Source organism: Jaculus jaculus, chromosome 15 (genome assembly GCF_020740685.1).
Source record: "Jaculus jaculus isolate mJacJac1 chromosome 15, mJacJac1.mat.Y.cur, whole genome shotgun sequence".
In the NCBI taxonomy this organism is placed as follows: domain Eukaryota; kingdom Metazoa; phylum Chordata; class Mammalia; order Rodentia; family Dipodidae; genus Jaculus; species Jaculus jaculus.
The window spans coordinates 73,003,256-73,016,623 of record NC_059116.1 but is presented as its reverse complement, the minus strand read 5'-3'; the positions used below and the strand labels follow the sequence as shown (position 1 = coordinate 73,016,623).

The window sequence follows — 13,368 nt, the reverse complement described above, 5'->3', positions numbered from 1 at the left end:
TGGGTGTCCCTTCCGCCCCCACAGATCGAGTTTGAGCTCCAGAGCAAATATTTGTCCTGGTGTTGAACAAAGTTAGAGAGTTTTCTTCTTGCTTCTTCTTTCTGAAAACGACCTGTGATCCTCTGTTTTCCTTTGCACTTGATTCCATGAAAGGAGGGGAGTCCTCTCTCCGACACTCAAGGCGACTCTGGCAAGCTGGGCGCAGCTGGCCGGCACAATGGAGCGGCTCCCGTGCACCCTCCTCTGCTTCCTCCTTTGGGGAGCACAGGCCTCTGACATCCTCACAGACGGTCTCCCTGAAGTAAGTACTTCTTGGCCTAAACACGCAGCAGTGAACAGCTGAACGAAAACTGCTGTTCAGGGAACTTGTCCTGTGAGGAAGGAAAGCTTAGAAGCTCGTGTAGCAGAGAATGCGCTCACTGGGATTGCCACGGGGAAGTAGTCCTCTCCGAAGGCATTAAAAGCTTTTTGCATGAACATGAAGTCAACTTCAATAGTCAAACATCGTGGCGTAGCATGAAAGGAGCCTAACTGTTCACTCCTTTCCTAAAAACAGGTGTAATAGTAGACCTAGTCCAAAGTTTGTTAAGAAAATTAAATGGTGCATGGAAACTACCTAACACAGTAGATGGACTAATGATTTGTTATTATTACTATTATTGTCATGAAATATTAGTGCTGTTAGTCATGATCCAAGCACTGTTATTTTGAATACCTAGGTGAACAATTGCTTTTGTGATAATGGTACTTTAAGTGCTCCTGAAACAGAGGAAGATGGCAACTGTGGCTAGCCCAGGACAGAAATCATCGCAGGAGTTTAAAGGTTCCACTTTAAAGGACCCTCAGCTCTCCTGATGCAAGGAAAGGCCCGGACTCAGCCATCTGCACGCCATACAAGAGCTGCTTTCATGCCAGGAGAGCAAAACATGTTAGGAGCCTATTCTAGCAAATGCAGGGAACTGCACTGCGGGAAGAACGGGTTGGACTGCATACAAAAAGTGCCCAAAAACCCGACAGCATTTTTAGAAGGGAAAATCACTCTATTTAGAAGCTATTGTAGTCTTAAACACTTTGTTTTTATTTATTTAAGAGAGAGAGAGAAAGAAGCAGAGAGAGAGAGAGAGTGAATGGGCACGCCAGGGCTGCTAGTCATCGCAAACTAACTCCAGAAGCATGTCCCACCTTGAACATCTGGCTTATGTGGGTATTGGGGAATCGAACCTGGGACCTTAGGCTTCACAGGCAAGCAGCTTAACTACTAAGCCAACTCTCCAGCCCCTTCAACACTTTAAAACTCACCCAAATATATTTTAACTCTCACACTGAACCTTACCACCCAGAGGTGTTTGTGTTTTTCAGTCACTTCAAGCTGATTTTCCTTCATACCTACACTTGTCCACTTCCACATGCTTAATGTCCCTAACCTATCCATGTACTTCCCCAGGTATCACTAGGTCACTTTGTGCCAAAATCTGAAAACAAACTTCAAAGTGAATTCTCACCACCAACAAGTTTGAAGAGGGGAATTTCCATTTACTCCCCTCTCAGACCTAACTAGAGGCCATACATATTGAAATTTTTATTACATTAAAATTATGCAGTCCAGTAGTAGAAGAAAAAATAAAATAATGTAATGAATATTATTATCTATCTTTCTATAGTTTTTTAAAACATTTACTTTTCTATCTATTTATTTACTTAAGAGAAAGAAAGGAGAGAAAGAGGCAGATGAAACTGATTGAGAGAAGGGAGGGGTATGATGGAGAGTGGAGTTGCAAAGGGAAAAGTGGGGGGGGGGGGGTTACCATGGCTTATTGTCTATAATTATGGACGTTGAAAGACAGGGAGAGAGAAAATGGGAGTGCCAGGGCCCGTAGCCACTGCAAATGACCTCTAGATGCATGCTATACCTCGTGCATCTGGCTTTATGTGGGTACTGGGGAATTGAATCTGGGTCTTTGAAAAACCAAAATATAGATAGATAGACAATTTTTTAACTGAAATAAGCATCTTAATCATTTTTTAAGTTTGTAGATTATGAGGATCTTGTGGAAACCGCCCCAGGCAAATTTCAACTTGTGTCAGAGAACCGGAGACACCAGGTACAGTGAGCATTATTTCCAAGTGGGGAAAAGCAGGGACAGAGATGATGACTGAAGAAATGTCACTTGCAAAGAGTGTTCTTAATGGATATTCTCAAGGACTTATTTTTTTCTAGCAAGGAATAATACACTATTATTACACCTATGTCAGATATCATGAAGGTGATATACAGTGAGACCTCGGGACAGTCTTCCAAAAATCTCTACCCATCATGGTCACTTAGTCCCTTAAGGAACAAATGATTTTGTGTTTTCTTCAAAGTTTAAGATTATGGAATGATTTTGTGCTGCTATAAGAAAGTATTTCCTATTCAGAGGACCTCTCTTAGTCGTTGATGGCAGACACTTCCTCTTTCAGCCACCCTTTCTCCAACCTCTGGTCACTCACTTTGTTCGTGGGGCGCAGGTTAGAGAGCGCCTTGGGCCACAGGGCTGGGCGTGTTTGAGACTGCCCCTGTAGGCCACCAAGATGACATAGACACAGTCCCCTAGCCCATGGGAGAGTGCTCTGCAGTGCCTTGAAGGATCTGGTTTCAGCACACAGGGCCTGCACACTGGGAAAGGAGGAATTTATGGAGGTAACACTAAGCTAAAAGGCAGCTGACATTGTATGGCTGTGCGTGTTTGACTTTCTAAAGTCTGGCTTTGCAGATCAGTAATACTTAAAACCCAGGGTTGAGGAGGGGGCTCACTGGATAAAGCACTTACCATAAAAGTATAAGGACTTGTGTTCGGAGGCAGGAGGATTGCTGTGAGTCCGAGGCCACGCTGAGACTACATAGTGAATTCCGGGTCAGCCTCAGCTAGGGTGAGACCTTATCTTTAAAAACAAAAAATAAAATAAAATAAAATAAAAATAAGATGGGGTAAGCCGGGCATGGTGGTGCACGCCTTTGATCCCAGCACTCAGGAGGCAGAGGTAGGAGGATTATGGTGAGTTCAAGGCCACCCTGAGACTACATAGTTAATTCCAGGTCAGCCTGGACGGGAGTGAGACCCTACCTCAAAAAACCAAAATTAAATAAATAAATAAATAAATAAAATAAGATGAGGTACAACTGAGAAAGATACCTAACATAGATTTCTGGCCTACACACACATACACACCTGCCAAAAACGAATAGGTATGACTTCATGTCAGGGCTCTTATCTGGACTCCGGACATATCCAGCATGCAGGAGTCTACAGCAGGAAGGATGCCACAGGGCCAGCCTGGCTAGGCAAGGAGCTCCAGGGCCACCAGGGAGATGGAGTGAAACTGCTCCCCAAGACACACGAACAAAACTCTAAGAGGGGACACTTCTTGACCCCAGTGTGTCACATAACACCCACTAAAACCTCAGTTCATCCCAAATCAGACAAGCTGAGCTTGCATGCAACAATCCCTCAGACATTTAACATTTACCCATCACTCTGCAGCCGTCCACCTCTCAAAGGCAGGCAGTGTCCCCGGTCCATGCTCACAGGACCGCCATGCGTGTGGGGAGTCCCTCCATGGCGGGGAAGAGCAGAGTTCTCCAGCAGTCACTGCGCTCAGCGCCAGGCTCACCGTGGGAAACAGCTAGTCCGTACACTCATGTAGCTCAGTCTGAAAGAAGGAGGCAGACCTTAACCAAGCCATCCCCTGAATGGAATGAATAATTCTAAGCAAGGTGCAGGCTCTGAAGAAAGAGTCTGGTGCTGTGGAAACAGAGAGGAAGTCCTGCCAGGGCTGCGAGCTGAAGCGTGAGGCTTGGAGCTCACTGCATGTGCGTTGGGAGCCGAGGGTTCGAGGGGACGTAACAGAACCGCAGTTCAGACTGTGAGAATGGTGTGCCCGCGGCAGAGGGGACGGTCTGCATCCCCACCCCACTGAATGTGAACCAAGCCAAGGAGGGCACATGCGTGCTGTGCACTGCGAGTTTGGTTGGATGCTTGCATTTAAAACTACAGGGTTGGGGTTTTTTTGCATTGTAAATGTACTTTATTTTGTAAGCAACAATCAAAATATATTTGTGCTACTGATTTCTTCAAATATTAAGTGGGATCTTAACAAAATGTGTCCACTTTGATGTATGTTTATACAACTTTGGAACCCACAAAGAACTGACTAAAGAAACAGAGGTAGAACCGGGCGTGGTGGCACACGCCTTTAATCCCAGCACTCGGAAGGCAGAGGGAGGAGGATCGCTGAGAGTTCGAGGCCACCCTGAGACTACATAGAGAATCCCAGGACAGCCTGGGCTAGAGTGAGACACTACCTCGAAAAACCAAAAAAGAAAGAAAGAAAGAAAGAAAGAAAGAAAGAAAGAAAGAAAGAAAGAAAGAAAGAAAGAAAGAAAGAAAGAAAGAAGGAAGGAAAGAAAGAGGAGGAATTGTACAACGGAGGCTGAAGGTGTTACAAGGCTGCAAGTGACGCCACATGTCTTACACTTAACCAACATACTCTCAGAGACCCCCTGATTTTGAACATTAGGAACAACAGAGAACTACTCACTGAAAGTATCACTAATAGATTTCCATCCTTTACTTAAATACAACAGTATTCTACATTGCTGTTAAACACTGGACAATGTTTGAAATTATAAGTTATTTTTAAAATTTTTTTAACATTTATTTTATTTTTATTTATTTGAGAGAGAGAGAGAAAGAGGTGGGTAAAGAGAGAAAGAGAGCTGGGCTTGGTTGTGCATGCCTTTAATCCCAGCACTTGGGAGGCAGAGAGGTAGGAGGATCACTGTGAGTTTGAGGCCGCCCTGAGATTACATAGTGAATTCCAGGTCAGCCTGGACCAGAGTGAGACCCTACCTTGAAAAACAAAAAGAGAGAAAGAGAGAAAGAGAATGGGCATGCCAGTGTCGTCAGCCACTGCAAACTCCAGACACATGTACCACCTTATGTAGTTGGTTTACGTGGGTCCTGAGGAATTGAACGTGGGTCCTCTGACTTTGCAGGCAAGTGTCTTAACCACTAAGCCAACTCTCCAGCCCCATAAATTGTTTTACCATTGTATCATAGTTCAATGTACATCCACACAAAAATGGCAGGTTGTTTAGAGAAACTCACCAGTGGGAAATAGTTTTCCAGAATATTCTATATTTACATATTAACTCCAATGAAGGAATTGCAGCACGGTTTTAAAATAAAATTGAAAAATGTGAATGAGAACTTAGCATTAGTCCTTGAGGTAGTAAGCCACACCGCTGAATGATTGTCTACTTCCTTCCACAGAGAAGCCTTTCTGAAGAACTGGGGGAAGATATGGTAAGGTTGCTTTGGTTTTGTTACAAATTGATATCTGAGTGATTTTTCTTGTTAATTATTACCTGGAAATCAATCCAGGTGTCTCTTGGTCTTTGTCACTGGAAGTATTTACCTGACTTTTGAAACATCCCCTTGCCCAATTCTGTTTGGAAGAATTCCTAAACTTCAGAGTTGAAGAATAGGCTTTGCAGAAGGGACAGACGCCAGCCGAGAGCGTTCCCGTGTTGCCAGTGATAAAACCTTCACCCAACAGTGTGCATGTGTTCTAACTTACACCTAAACTATGACATCCCTGGAACACCCAAAGTAGACTTTCCTTGGAAAAGGGACACCCAAAAGACGTGGTTTAAGTTGGGCTTCCTGCTCTGAACTGAAAGACCATCAGACACTCACAACTAAGGCGAGGAAGCGAAATAAGTTAGCCTGGATTTTATCTTAGCTTAAGAAAATAAAGTCTAGAATATGAGACCTAATGGCAATAACCAAATCCTCTTAGGGAAATAATAAAACAAATGAAATAAGAAGCAGAATCTAATGGGTCTACAATTGCCATAAACCTGAGGTCAGCAGCTCTCAGGTGCCTCCGTGTAGAAGGGTGCTTCAGTCCTTATTTTGATCATACTGGCACACTGCTTTAGTTTTTACCATGGGGATGCATCAAGTCTATGAAGAAGCTAGAAAAGGGGCCCAGCCAGGAGTGGTGGCATACAGCTTTAATCCCACACTTGGGAGGCAATGGTAAGAATACCGCCATGAGTTTGAGGCCACCCTGAGACTACATAGTAAATTCCAGGTCAGCCTGGCTACTGTGAGATCTTATCTTGAAGAACCAAAAAAAAAAAAAAAAAGGGAGAGAAAGAAAGAGGCTCAGAGTGTTGTACAAATAACTATCAAAAAAAAAAATCCTATTGTATATATGCAATTACAATGATTGTAATGGGGAGGTCATATGATGGAGAATAGAATTTCAAATGGGAAAGTGTGGGGGTGGGGAGGGAGGGAATTACCATGGCACATATTTTATAATCATGGAAAATGTTAATAAAAATTTTTTAAAAAATCCTTCCAGAACATTCTGACCATCAGTGTTCTCATGGCTTGTTTTAAGTTGGGGAGAGATGAGGACTGAAGATGAGCTAGTAATAGGTGATACTGAAACAGACAGCAATATGGGGGTTCAGGGGACTGCATAGCTACATTACCCCCCATTATTCCTGATTGCACCTCACTCTGGAGACATAGCCAGGGTCCTCTTCCAGGGCTATGACCCCTTCCTCTAGCTATGACCCTGCATTTGAAGTTATTTCTGAACTTTCACTGGCTTGCTTTCCAGAATGGTTTTCTATGTGGATTCTAAAATAAGGAATAAATGACAGGAAAATAAGAAAGAGAAAAAGAAAGAGAGGGAGAGGAGGAGGAAGGGAAGAAAGGAGGAAGGAAGGAAAGAAGGAAGGAGAAAAGAGAGGAAGGAAGGAAGGGAGAGAAGGAGGGAGGAAGAGAGAGAGAGAGGTAGGGAAGGAGGGAGGGAGGGAAAGAAGGGGGAGGAAGGGAGGGAAAGAGAGAGAAAGGAAGGAAGGAAGGAAGGGGAGGGAAGAAAGAAGGAAGGGAGGGAAATGAAGGAGGGAGGGAGGGAGGGAGGGAGGGAGGGAGGGAGGGAGGGAGGAAGGGAAAGAGGGAGACAGGGAGAGAAGGAGGGAAGGAAGGAAGGAGGGAGGGAGGGAGGGAGAGAAGGGGAAAAGGCATCTCCCAATGCAGGAGAACTTCTTTCTGGAAGCTTTCTTTCTGGAACTTTGTAAGCAGTTGGAAGATTGCTTAATAGTGCATGATTTATATATTTACCCAAAGCCCTAGAATCGCTCATAACAAGTAAACTATGACTGCTTCTAGCATCATATACATAGGGTATTCTCCGTGATTTACGTACAAGTGTAGTCATGTGCTTTCTTGCCTATTTCAGGACGATGCCAATCAAGTAACTCTTTATAGTTATAAAGTCCAATCCACCATCACTTCTCGGATGGCCACTACGATGATCCAGAGCAAACTAGTGAACAACTCCCCACAGCCTCAAAACGTCGTGTTTGATGTGCAGATCCCCAAAGGGGCTTTCATCTCTAACTTCTCCATGTGAGTAACTCCCAGGTAGAACCGGAAATTGAATATTGCTGGCTTCTGCCCCAAAAGCTCTCCTTGTAACACTGGACCTTAGGGCTTCTCTGTTCTGGGGCTTCTAACTGCCAGGGCTGTGGAGCTCTTTCCAGTCAAGAACCATTGTGGGAAAAAGCCCGGGCGTGGTGGCCCACACCTTTAATCCCAGTATTTGGGAGGCAGAGGTAGGAGGATCACCACGAGTTCAAGACCACCCTGAGACTAGAGAGTGAATCCTGAGTCAGCCTGAGCTAAAGCAAGACCCTACCTACCGGATCCCTGTAGTTTATTTCTGTTCAAAATGTCAGGATTTGTGGACTGCTTTTCAGTTGCATGTATACATGTTCATACGTGTGTGGGCACACATGTGTGCATGCATGTGGAGGGGAGGTGTCTTCCCATCACTCTTCATATTATTTATATATTTTCTTCATTATTATTATTATTATGAATTATTATTAACGACATATTTCGTATGGATACACCATGAGTTGAGGACGCTTCTCATTGGGGTTGCAGGTATTCCCCATGGGGTTGTGCTTTATGCACTGTGGGAGCAGCAGTGAGTTGTTTGGGGAAGGGCACATTATTTTTTGAGGCAGTGTCTCTCAATGGACCGAGAGCTCATTGAGTCAGGTAGACTGGCTGCCTGGCAAGTCCTGGAGCTCCTCTTGTTTCTGCCCGTACCCACACCCCGGCTCTACTGTTACAGGCTCATGCCATTGCGCCTGGCCTTTTTTGTTTGTCTGTTTGTCTGTTTTGTGAGGTACTCTCTCACCCACTCCAGTCCCAGGCTGACCTTGAGCTCACAACGATCCCCTTACCTCTGCCTCCCTAGTACTGGGGTTAAAGACATGAGCCACCTGGCGGCACTTGGCTTTTGTGTTGGGGATCCAAACTTGAGTCCTCATGTGAACATGGCAAGCACTCTACCAAAGGTGCCCTCTCCTCAGCCCCTTATGTTTCATTCTCAGTAAAAACTATGTCTATGGTAAGTGCTTTCCACTTGACTTCATTTTAATGTGCTTTCTTTGGAAGAGAAAACGTTTACGAAGTTGCTCTAGCTTATAAGATTCCATACGTGAATGGGTGGCTGTCGGATCAGTGCTGTGAACCTTAAGTTTCTCTATGAAGGAGCGAAGAGGTTGGGAACCACTGATTAAACCCTATCATGTATCCAGTGCCTGAACTCCCCTGTTGCATCACTGATAAATGGCTTATCTGGGTTTGACTTCACTTTTTCCTTTACAATAAAATCACTACTTGCCAGGGCAAGAAACTCAATGGCTGACAGCTCTGTTAGAATTATTTCTTATACTTAACTTAAATATCTTCCATTTTCCACCCAATAACTCTAGTGCTCCTCAGTAGACTTTTTTTTTAATCCTCTACAAAATACTTATTGAAGTGCTCATGGATGAGATGATGTGCTGCCTGAGACTGACTTTCAAATAACTGAGGTACAGATCATGAGAGTGCAGATGAGTTAAGAATGGACAGGCTGAGCGGAGCGTGGTGCGCACACCTTTAATCCCAGCACTCTAGAGGCAGAGGCAGAGGTAGGAAGATCGCTGTGAGTTTGAGGCCACCCTGAGGCTACATAGGTCAGCCTGAGCTAGAGTGAGACGCTACCTCAGAAAAAAAAAAAAGAGTGGCCTGATATTGATAGTGGTAAATACCTCAGTGATGGTGTCATAGTGATCTTATGCTATCCTCTTGGTTGTTTAAATATATTTTTAAAGTTTTTCTTAATGAAAGGAATTTAACTACTTGGCTATCATTCAAATAGTTCAGGCTGCTTGAAAGGTTGGTGTGTCAAGGTAGACACCCCGCTCCAGCAGGTGGTTGGAATGGTTCCTTAAAGCACTGAGCAGCCAGGCGGCCAGCCTCAGAAAGTAGTGCCGCGGGTCAGATGTCCTCTTAGGCTATCTAGGGCAGAGCACAGTACGCTGTAGGCAGTATAGCTTTTTTTGGTGTTGCTGTTGTTTTGTTTTTCGAGGTAGAGTCTCACTCTAGCTCAGGCTGAGACTTGGAATTCACTATGGAGTCTCAGGGTGGCCTCGAACTCACAGTGATCCTCCTATCTCTGCCTCCCGAGTGCTGGGATTAAAGGTGTGCGCCACCACGCCCAGCTTGCTATTTTTTTAAAGACATTATGTTGACCTGATTCTCATTTGTTGAGTGTCTTTCACACACAAGGTAATCAATGATAGTTGTGAATAAAACAGATAAAAGGTTCAACTGGCAACCACTTTGGCTGGCAAAAATACTGCAGGTCCCTGATAACTATATTTTCTTAAAAAAAAAAATTAGGTGGGGGCTAGAAACATGGCTCAGCAGTTAAAGGTGCTTGCATGAAAAATCTGATGGCCTGGGTTCAATTTCCCAGCACCCACATAAAGCTAGATGCACAAAGTGGTGTACGTATCTGAAGTTTTGTTTGCAGTGTCAGGAGGTCCTGGCATGACCTCTCTCTCTCTCTAATAAAATTAGGTCAAAAAGTTTATACAGGGCTGGAGAGATGGCGTAGCGGTTAAGTGCTTGCCTGTGAAGCCTAAGGACCCCGGTTCGAGGCTCGGTTCCCCAGGTCCTAGTTAGCCAGATGCACAAGGGGGCGCACGCGTCTGGAGTTCGTTTGCAGAGGCTGGAAGCCCTGGCGCGCCCATTCTCTCTCTCTTCCTCTATCTGTCTTTCTCTCTGTGTCTGTCGCTCTCAAATAAATACATAAAAAATTAAAAAAAAAAAAAGTTTATACAAATTGGTATTCCTTGAAATGGCTTAAATTTTTACATTTTCATTAGCATTTTAAGCAAGCCAGGGAAGAAACACTTTCGTGTCATGCTACTACATGACACCATGTCTGCAAATCACATGAAAATGATTAAATACGTCGTACTTAAATCACGTCATCAGAACTGATCCTAAAATATGTCTCCACTTCTCAATTCTCTTGCTTTTTAAAAATATATTTATTTATTTATTTACTTGAAAGAGTGAAAGAAAGAGAAAAAGGCAGAGATAGAGAGAATGGGTGTGCCAGGGCCTTCAAAACGAACTCCAGATGCGTGGGCCACTGTATCTGGCATTGCATGGGTACTGGGTTATGCAGACAAGCGCCTTAACCACGAAGCCATCTCTCCAGCCCTCTTTGCTTTTGAAGCAGAGTCCCACTCTAGTGCAGGCTAACTTGGAACTCCGTCTGTAGCCCAGGATGCCCTCAAACTCAGCCATCCTCCCATCACATCCTCCTGAATACTAGGATTAGTGTGAGCCACTATGCCCAGCTTTCCAACTTACTTGTTTTTGTTTTTAATGTGTGTGTGTGAGAGAGAGAATTGGCATGCCAGGGTCTCCAGCCAAGGCAACTGAACTCCAGACGCTTGTGCCCCCTTGTGCGCATGTGCCACCTTGGGCGCATGCCTCACTGCGTGTCTGTCTTATGTGGGGTCTGAAGAGTCAGGGTCCTTAGGCTTCACTGAGCCATATATTTTAAAGACAGAGAGAGAGAGTCAGAGAGAGAGAGAAAAAAAATGTGTGTGCCAGGGCCTCCAGCCACTGCAAACGAACTCCAGATGCGTGTGCCCTCTTGTGCATCTGGCTAACGTGGGTCCTGGGGAAACGAGCCTCGAACCGGGGTCCTTAGGTTTCACAGGCAAGCGCTTAACCGCTAAGCCATATCTCCAGCCCAAAATTGGACGGATTTCTTTTTTTTTCTTTTTTGAGGTAGGGTCTCACTCTGGTCCAGGCTGACCTGGAATTCACTATATAGTCTCAGGGTGGCCTTGAACTCACAGTGATCCTCCTACCTCTGCCTCCCGAGTGCTGGGATTAAAGGAGTGCGCCACCACGCCCGGCTCACCCTAACTTTTAAGGCAGGTTCTCTCGCTGAACCTGAAGCTGGCTGTGGTCCTCAAGGGAGCTGCTGTAGAAATAAGCAGAAATTCTGTGAGGGAGACTGCAGCAGTCCCCTCCTCACTGCTGACACCAAGCACGGGGCCAGAAGCAGCGGGGGAGGAAGGGTTCCTTCCCCTTACCCACTACCGGGAAGCGTCACCTGCCGGGAAAGCACTGCAGGCCTGGGCACATGGGCACGCCAGCGGCAAGCAGGCAGTCCCGGCGAGCTGGCATGGGCGGGGCGGGGGGCTGGACGGTACAATCGCAAGGCCCACCCCAGGACACACCTCCTCCGGCAAGCTCCGCCTCCCCAAAGCTCCACCACTTTCCCAAATGGTCACCAACCGGAGACCAGGTATTCAGAACACACCAGGCTATGAGGGATATTTTACATTCAAACCACCGCGGGGTTCGACAGGATTTTCCCCTCTCTTTCCTTACAGGACCGTGCACTGCCCGCTTTGCTCAGCGGATGCTGACCCAGCACCGGGTGGGTGGATATAAACAATAGTAATTTGCTTCTCAGGCTGGGGACTTCAGTTTGGAGCCACAGCGCCCTCTGAAAAGGAAGACGCGCGGTAGTGATTTCTGGCCTCCATATGCGTGTGTGTACATACACACACAATAACACTTGCACCCACATTCATGCAAACACACATACATGCACATGCCACACATACACTATACACATATCCTACATTTCTGGAAGCTGGGACACCCAAGATCAAGGTGCTGGAAGATTCTGTGATTCAGTGTCTCGTGCAGGCTAATTTTCTTTTGTTTGTTTTTGTGGTTGTTATTTGTTTGTTTGTTTTTTGGTTTATCGAGGTAGGGTCTCACTCTAGCCAGGCTGACCTGGAATTCACAATGTATTCTCAGGGTGGCCTCAAACTCATGGCAATCCTCTAACCTCTGCCTCCCGAGTGCTGGGATTAAAGGCGTGTGCCACCATACCTGGCTACATGCAGACTAATTTTCTGATTTATACATGTCTATCTTTTTGCTGTGGAAATTGGTGGAGAGGAGCAAGAGAGCTCGTGAGGTTCTCTCTTATGGGGGCACTAATCCTACTTATGAGGGCTCCACTCTCATGGCCTAAGTGTCTCATGAAATCCTCATCTCCTGCCATCGTCACTGGGAGATGGAATGAAACCTATGAGTTTTGGTGGGACATAGTCATTCCTTTACGCACTTGCAGGCTCTGCCTCATTCTTAACTCTCAGGAAATGATCTGATAAGCCAAATCGAGTACTCAATGACTTGTCAACCACCTCGTCAGGCTATAAGCACATTCAAAAGGCATGCCCCCTCCCAAGTGCTTAATCTGAAGAAAAAGATTTGAGGCCCAGCGTGGTGGCACACGCCTTTAATCCCAGCACTCAGGAGGCAGAGGTAGGAGGGTCCCCGTGAGTTCAAGACCACCCTGAGACTACATAGTGAATTCCAGGTCAGCCTGGACTAGAGTGACATCCTACCTCAAAAACCAATAATAATAATAAGAAGAAGACTTGATATGGAAAATTCCAACACAAGCACATGAAGGAAATTGGGAGGCTTGGAAGTCTACCTAAGGCCTCTCAAATCACTGATTCAAAATGATCATAGTCCCTGGCATTAAATCTGGTGGACTGCTCTCATGTATTACTTTTTCTGAAATGACTATTCTGACCAACTGGTTGACCTCTGTCACGCTCTAGGACCGTGGACGGCACGACCTTTACCAGCGCCATCAAGGAGAAGACCGTGGGCCGAGCTCTTTACGCACAGGCGAGAGCAAAGGGCAAGACAGCCGGATGGGTGAGGTAAGGGCCGGCCCAGCGGGCTTGGCCTTCGCAGCCAGATGCCGCTTTCTCCCTCACTCTGCTCCCTCGGGCATAGGCACAGCCTGCTCCATGGAGGGCCAAACCTACGCAAAGGGCACGCTCTCACAGCAGTCAGATAGCAGGATTAAGTGCCACAGTAACTGTTTTTCTAAAACCCT

The 13,368-nt window shown here is 45.7% G+C and overlaps 1 protein-coding gene across 2 annotated transcripts in view; it reads left to right on the top strand.

Moving 5' to 3' along the window:
* The first annotated feature begins 217 nt into the window (after positions 1 to 217).
* Itih2 (inter-alpha-trypsin inhibitor heavy chain 2) overlaps positions 218 to 13,368 on the top strand; it is a 49,725-nt gene continuing 36,574 nt past the window's right edge. Inside the window, exons 1-5 of one of the 2 annotated variants that reach the window (XM_004662391.2) lie at positions 218 to 301; positions 2,028 to 2,102; positions 5,313 to 5,345; positions 7,303 to 7,472; positions 13,085 to 13,189. In XM_004662391.2, the coding sequence (XP_004662448.2) occupies positions 218 to 301; positions 2,028 to 2,102; positions 5,313 to 5,345; positions 7,303 to 7,472; positions 13,085 to 13,189 (467 nt within the window). The remainder of the gene's footprint in view (positions 302 to 2,027; positions 2,103 to 5,312; positions 5,346 to 7,302; positions 7,473 to 13,084; positions 13,190 to 13,368) is intronic. The other variant, XM_045135190.1, reaches the window with a different exon arrangement.